The following is a 6784-nucleotide window of genomic DNA, read 5'->3' as shown; positions in this document are numbered from 1 at the left end:
GCGCGTGCGCTGCTGGCTGGCGCGGGGCGGGCGGTCGGTCTCTGACTGGCGGTCTGCTCTCCCTGCTGCGCTAGCGGCGGGCGGCGGCCCTGCTGCGCCCGGCTTCGCCGGTCGCGTTCGGACAACTTAGCGGCGCCGCCCGGCCAAACATGGTGTTGGTTGTGGTTGGCGTGCGCGGTTGACGCACAAAGCACTGTGGGGAGTATGGCGGTCATCGTTCCTGCGGAAACGGAGTTCCCTACCCGGTGAACTTAATGTGGAAGCAGGCCGATGTCCTCGGGCGGGAGGGGCGTCTGAGTGCGAAGTGCCCTCTGCCTTTCAGAGGATGCGACGCGGACGGCGACCTTGTCTCGCTTGGAGGATTCCTTGGTGCACGACTGCGAAGGGGAGGCCGGAAACGGCCACCACAACGCGGAAGTCACCAGGAGCTGCCACAGGAGGGTGCTCCTGAGTGGTCTTAGACCACGACCACAGGGACGGAGGCTAATGCAGCCGCCGTACGGGCCTGGCAAACCCGGGGTACCCTAGCCCGGAGCTGGCAAGCGCTACCAGCGACGGCCGTAATCCGAGACGCGCACTTCAACGACCGCTGAAAAGCGCGCAGTGGAACGTCGTGCGCGTCTTGGACCGGCGTCTTGGCTTAACCGCCTGGGCAAGAGAAGGACAATCTCTATAAACATCCCTCACCCTCTGTGCTAGCTGGCGGCCATGGGGCGCAAGGCTGTTGAGTTGAGAACAGTCGTGAGTCAGCAACCTCAGAGGACCGGCCGACCCTCTGTTGTATAAGGCTTACTCAGGTGAGCGGGGCGACGCCTGGGTGGACCACTTACATCCCTAGCTGCTCGTGGGAATCACATGGATTCTCTCAACCACCCTTGTCCCGACGGAACTGGTGGGCCGTCGCGGAGTCAACACACCAATCTCTCGGGGAGCGAGTCTGACACCTCGTGTTATGACCACCTCCCAGCACAAGGGCAGTCGGAGGCCCATAGGCCACAAGACAATGACCCCGCGCTTAGCGAGTCGGAATTGGAGCCTCGGACACCTCGTGTTCGGAGCGCTAAGACGGCTGCAAGCGAGACGCTGACACGGACGCTCGCTGATACGAGCGAAAGTGAAAGCGAGAAAGAACGCAAGGCAAAGCTGAGGAAGCAGAAGAAACACCTTCGAAAAGTGCTCCGGCAGAGATCGAAGAGTGCGGACGCAGCAACCGAGCTAATGCCGCCACCCCGTCAGCCGGCGCCAAGAGCCGCGCCAAAGGCGGGAGATAAGCCGAAACCGGCGCAGGTAGCCGAGCGCAAGCCCGGCGGCCCAGTCGGGGACGGCGAAACGGGAAAGTCTGAACCGAAGGCGAAGACGAAGGCCTCGCGGCCGACGACACCGCCGGCGGGAAAGACTCCAGACGGGTCAGAGCTGGCGCAGGGAGCTGGGCAAAAGCCCGGCGGCCCAGTCGGAGCTGGCACGTCTGCCCAGACTCGCCCGGCGGGAGAGACGACGGTCGTATGGCCGCAGCCTCAGCCGTCGGAGACGGCGAAAAAGGTGCGGAAACCGGCGCAGGTAGCCAGGCAGCAGCCCGGCGGCCCAGTCGGTGACAGCGCCAGTAGTAGCCGCGCCTCTACGCCGACGTCGGGCACCGAAAGACGCAAGTCACGGATCCGACATAAGAAGCGTAAGAAGAACAAGCAGCCGGACTCGGCGCAGGTAGCTGGAATACAGCCCGGCGGCCCAGTCGAGGACGGCAAGTCCCGATACAAGGCAAGCCCTAGCGATCTTGCGACCATACAGCTTATCGCGACGCGGCTCGAGGACGTCCTGGAGCTCGTGGACGACTCTCTAAAACCAGGGCAACTGGTGGAGGAGAAAAGTCTGGGAGATTTCAGGAAGCGACTGAGAGCAAAGTTGTTTGACTGGGCTATGGCGCAATCGGCCCTCACTGGAAGGGTGGAAGCCTTGGAGGAGGAGATGGCGAAGACGAGAGCGGCGCCTACGGCGCCACCCAAGACCTTCGCTCAAGTTGTTGCCGCTCCGCCCTCGCCAGAACGGAAAACGCAGGCGATGATAACCAAAGCTCAGACAGAGAAGGCTACGCTCTTCATCAAGTCTAAGAGCAACGAAAGTGGCGCAGAAGTGCGAAAGAAATTCACCTCCCTGGTCAAGCCGGAGGCTGAAGGTGTGAAGTTCTCACGGGTCACTACCAGCGGACCGACGCTCATCGTTGATGTGGCGTCTGAGACTGATCGCCACAAACTCTTGGCTAATAACCAACCGACAGAGGCACTGAAGTGCGAACTGCCGAGAAAACTCAATCCGCAGATAATCATATATCATGTACCTTGTGTCATGAAGAATGAAACTGTAGTTGAGCTAACTAGAAAGCAAAACGACCTTGGAGGACTTTCGGAAGCACAATTCTGCAAGGAGTTTAAGCCAAAGTTCCGGACTGGACCAAGGGGCAAACTAACATCACATCTCGTGGTGGAAGTAAGCCCACGACTCAGAGTCGCCATTCTAAGACAGAAACGACTGTACATGGGCTTTGAGTCCATGCCTGTCGATGACTACTTGGATTTGAGTGTCTGCACGCGGTGCCGGGATGTGAATCACTCGGCAAGGTTCTGTAAGCAGGACCCGAGTGTAATAACATGTGGGCACTGCGGTGAGAACGGACACATGTGAAAGGACTGTGGAAAGGCGGGGGACCCAGCGGTCTGTATCCCGTGCAGAAAGCGTAATCGCAAATGCGATACGCCAGGCAAAGAGTGTGAATATTACAAAATTCTCACACAACGCAAAATCCAGCGGACAGACTATGGGAGATAAGACCTCTCGTCAACCGTCTCCTTACCGGCTGCTACCTCGCCTGTTGCCGACCGGACTGTGAACACTCACAATGTCCGCGTCGGTTAAAATAGGACAGCTGAACTGCGCGCGAACGCAAGCGGTGATGCACGAGGTACGACGCCGTGCGGAGGAGGAGTCTCTAGACATTTTATGTCTGCAAGAGCCCTACTCTAGGGACGGAAAGATCCGACATATGCCAACTACAGCTCAGATCCTGGCTGAGGGAGAGCATCCTATGGCTGCAATCGTTGTGCTAAATCGATCTTTAAGAGCAGTGAAAGTGGCGCACCTAAGCAACAGATGCATGGTGCTAGCCGAGATAAACACTGGCGATTTCACCTTTTTCGTGCTGAGTATGTACTTCCAGTACAGGCACAGAGAGAGGCCGTATATCGACAAGTTAAGAGAGGCGGTTGGGTTCTACCGCGATGATTTGCTCATCTGCACAATGGACGCAAACGCCATGTCACCCCTATGGCACAGTGACATCACGCCTGTTGGTGCGCGACGCGCCGCTAGGCGAGGTGAGAGACTCGCTGAAGCAATTCACGAGCTCGGACTAGAAGTGTTGAGCCGTCCGAACTTCCCACCAACTTTCGAAGGTCGTAGAGGTGCGACCTCGAACATTGATGTGACACTCAAGAGTGCACACGCTAATCTCTGAGCGGAGAATTGGAAGGTATGGCGGGGAATGACACTAAGTGACCACAACCTGATCACATTCACTGTAGCCTATGATGGGGAGCCTCTTCCTCAAGACCAGGTGAACGGCATCGTCAGGTTCAACTGGCGTAAGGCTGATTGGGATCGACTAAGAGGAAATCTAGTGGTACCGAATTGGCCAATGGATCGCGTTGTGGACGTAGATCAAGCTGCAGAAGATCTAACGGCAGCTATACGGACAGCGGCAATGGGTGCAGTCCCGTTGGCCCGCACAGGGAAAACGCCAAAAACACCTTTGAACCCTGAGCTGCAGCGTCTCAGACGCGAATGCCGAAGAGCGCGGCGGCACTACCAGCGCAGCATTGGCGATCACTTGCGTGAGGCCACGCTTGTGCGGTACAGGAGGGCCAAGGCGGTGTTTAAGCGGACCCTGCACAAGGTACGGACTGAGAGTTGGCAATCTTTCGTTCGTGACAGTCTGGCGGCTGACCCCTGGTCTACGCCGTACAAGATTGCGGCGTCGAAAGTTCGGTCACCGACGGTCCTGTCGACCCTAAGGAAGATCGATGGCAGTCACACCAGGGACTGGCAAGAGTCAGCTGAGCTCCTCATGAGTACCTTATTGCCCGATGACAGTAGCGAAGATGAGAATGAGGAACAGGGGAATCTGAGGCGACAGCTCCATGAGGTGTATGCTGAGGAGACGCCTGTTGCTCCATTCACTGAACGTGAAGTTACCGATGCAATTCTTGAATTGCGCCGTAAAAAGGCGACGGGCCATGATGGACTCGCTGCTGAGGTTCTCCAAGGCGACGGGCCATGATGGACTCGCTGCTGAGGTTCTCCAAGGCTTATGGACGGAGATCTGCCCATACTTGACAAACCTCTACAATGAGTGTTTACGTCAGGGACGGGTACCAGTGTCGTGGAAGTTGGCCGAAGTGGTCATTCTGCGAAAGGGTGAGGACAAGGATCCGGAAGTGCCGAAATCATACCGACCCATCTGTCTCTTGAACTCCATGGCCAAGCTCCAGGAGAAGCTCCTATCCCTTCGGCTAGAGCAACACCGGGAGCTGAAGGGACGAAGTCCCGACCAGTACGGATTCAGGAGGGGCCTGTGCACGGAGGATGCTATAAACAAGGCAATGTCGTTGGTGGACACATCTACAGCTAAGTACGTTGCGGGGATAATGGTTGACATCGCCGGGGCTTTCGATAACCTATGGTGGCCGGCACTGTTCGACAGCCTAAGGAAGTTGGAATGCCCTGGGCCCCTGTACCGGTGCCTGCTTGACTACTGCCGAGATCGACGAGCGGTCTTGCGGTGCCCGGGGCGGGCGGTTGAGAAGTCGATCACCAAGGGATGCCCACAGGGCTCGGTCTTCGGTCCCATATTCTGGGATGTAGGCCTCGAGCCAGTGTTGGAAGAACTTGGAGAACTGCGACAAGTGCGAGGCGTGGTGGCGTACGCTGATGACCTCCTTCTAGTAATAGAAGGTGACTCTCGGGCAATGCTGGAAGCTAACTGCAATGTAGCGCTTAATGCACTGCAGCAGTGGTGCCAGAAAGTGAAGCTGCGGCTATCTGCAGAGAAGAATGTGTATATCTTGCTGCGCGGCCGTTTGGCGCGGGACCCTATACTCCGAATCGCTGGCGGTGCCAACGAAGGGGTTATTAGGCGAACACGCATGGCGAGGTATCTGGGAGTCCACCTCGATGAGTCCAGACTGTTCTCTGCGGATATCGAGATCGTATGTCGCAAGGGCCAGGCCCTCTTCCACAAGATAGCCAGTATAGCCAACAAGCAGTTCCACCTGCCGTTGCAAACACTGAGGCTATATCACTCGAGTATTCTCGTGGCCATCACGGCCTACGGGTCGAGTGTCTGGGCTCATAGACTGAGACAGCGGAAACCTGCAGCGGCTTTGAGGAGGCTCCAGCGCCAAGCGCTGGTGCGCCTCACTGGTGCATACAGCACGACATCCGCCGATGCGCTACTTGTCATCACAGCAATCCCCCCACTCGACCTTTTGGTCAGGGAAAGAGGTGCGCTGTATTGGCTCCGGAAGGGCAATCCGGAAGGAGTCAATAACATCCTAGGCCGTCCAGCGAACAGCGTTGCTGAAATTCGGAACTGGCTCATTGACGAGTGGCAGCAGAGGTGGAACGCGCTCCGCACTAGCAGGCGCGTGTACCGAATTTTCCCCAATGTGAGAGAGCGGATGAGACTTCGGTTTCCGAAACCCTCACGGGGACTGGTGCACTTCTTGACAGGACATGGCCCATTTTCTACCTACTTGTGTAGGACTGGCAAGAGAGAAACTACAGACTGTGACTGTGGCAAGGAAGGAACCCCGGAGCACGCTCTGTGGGACTGCCCACAATTTGCCGAAGTGCGGGGTGACGAACTGCCCCCTAATAGAGATGTTAGAGTGCTACTCCGGAGCAGAGAGCACTGGAGGGCGCTCAACACTCTTGCCTCTGCAATATCCGCATCGGCGCTGGAACAATATTTGCAGCGTAGGGCTCAGGAACTCGTGAGGGATAGAGCAGGAATGCTCGGTGACCCCGATACGACTCCAGAGGCCAGCAGCAATGATTCAGACGCTGACTCGTGGGTCGAAGATGACTAAATGGTGACTTGACTCTAGGCCAAGAACCTGGAAAACTCCGGGCTCGACGATGGGCAAGGCCTGGCTAGCCTGAGCCGAGTGCTGTGAACCCTGCTCACCGCCGGGGAAACGTGCGCCGGCTGATTGCCCATTGTAAGCGGATGCTACGGCGGCACCACCTCCACGCGGTTCCCCGTGGGCACTGGGCGGCAGGCCGCGAGACCTAACGCCCGGTGGCAAAGTGTGCTCCTCTGAGGATATAGAGGGTCCGTACCCCCGCACAGTGGTGACGGTGTGGGGGTAGTTTTTCCAAGACCGCTTCCTGCGGTGGCAACGCTGGGGTAGAGTCGACACTCGCCCACTGGTGGAAGGTAAACATTCTGCTGTACATCAGTACTTTACTAACAGTTCAGTTGTCTCACGGCACTGCTTAGTAAATGATGCAGGGCCACATGGATAGATGATACATGCAAATGTACCTATGAAACTATTTGTATCAATTTTAGAACTCCGCTCTTCCCGACGGCCGCGCCTCAACGGCGGGAATTGTGCCGCCCCTCGCCACACCCGCCCACGCCTTACAGGTGGGACAGCGACGCCCTCAGTGCCGACCGGCGGACTCCCGCCATCTGTGCGTGCGCGAGTGGACTACTTGGCCAACCTTCCGG

At 57.5% G+C, this 6784-nt stretch overlaps 1 protein-coding gene across 1 annotated transcript; it reads left to right on the top strand.

The window, feature by feature from the left end:
* The first annotated feature begins 3532 nt into the window (after positions 1-3532).
* LOC124717244 lies at positions 3533-4327 on the top strand. Its single transcript, XM_047244046.1, has one exon. The coding sequence runs from the start codon at positions 3533-3535 to the stop codon at positions 4325-4327; it is 795 nt and encodes a 264-aa protein (XP_047100002.1).
* The last annotated feature ends 2457 nt before the right edge of the window (positions 4328-6784 follow it).

Source organism: Schistocerca piceifrons, chromosome 9, assembly GCF_021461385.2.
Source record: "Schistocerca piceifrons isolate TAMUIC-IGC-003096 chromosome 9, iqSchPice1.1, whole genome shotgun sequence".
NCBI classification, from domain to species: domain Eukaryota; kingdom Metazoa; phylum Arthropoda; class Insecta; order Orthoptera; family Acrididae; genus Schistocerca; species Schistocerca piceifrons.
This window is presented reverse-complemented; position numbering and strand designations above follow the sequence as displayed.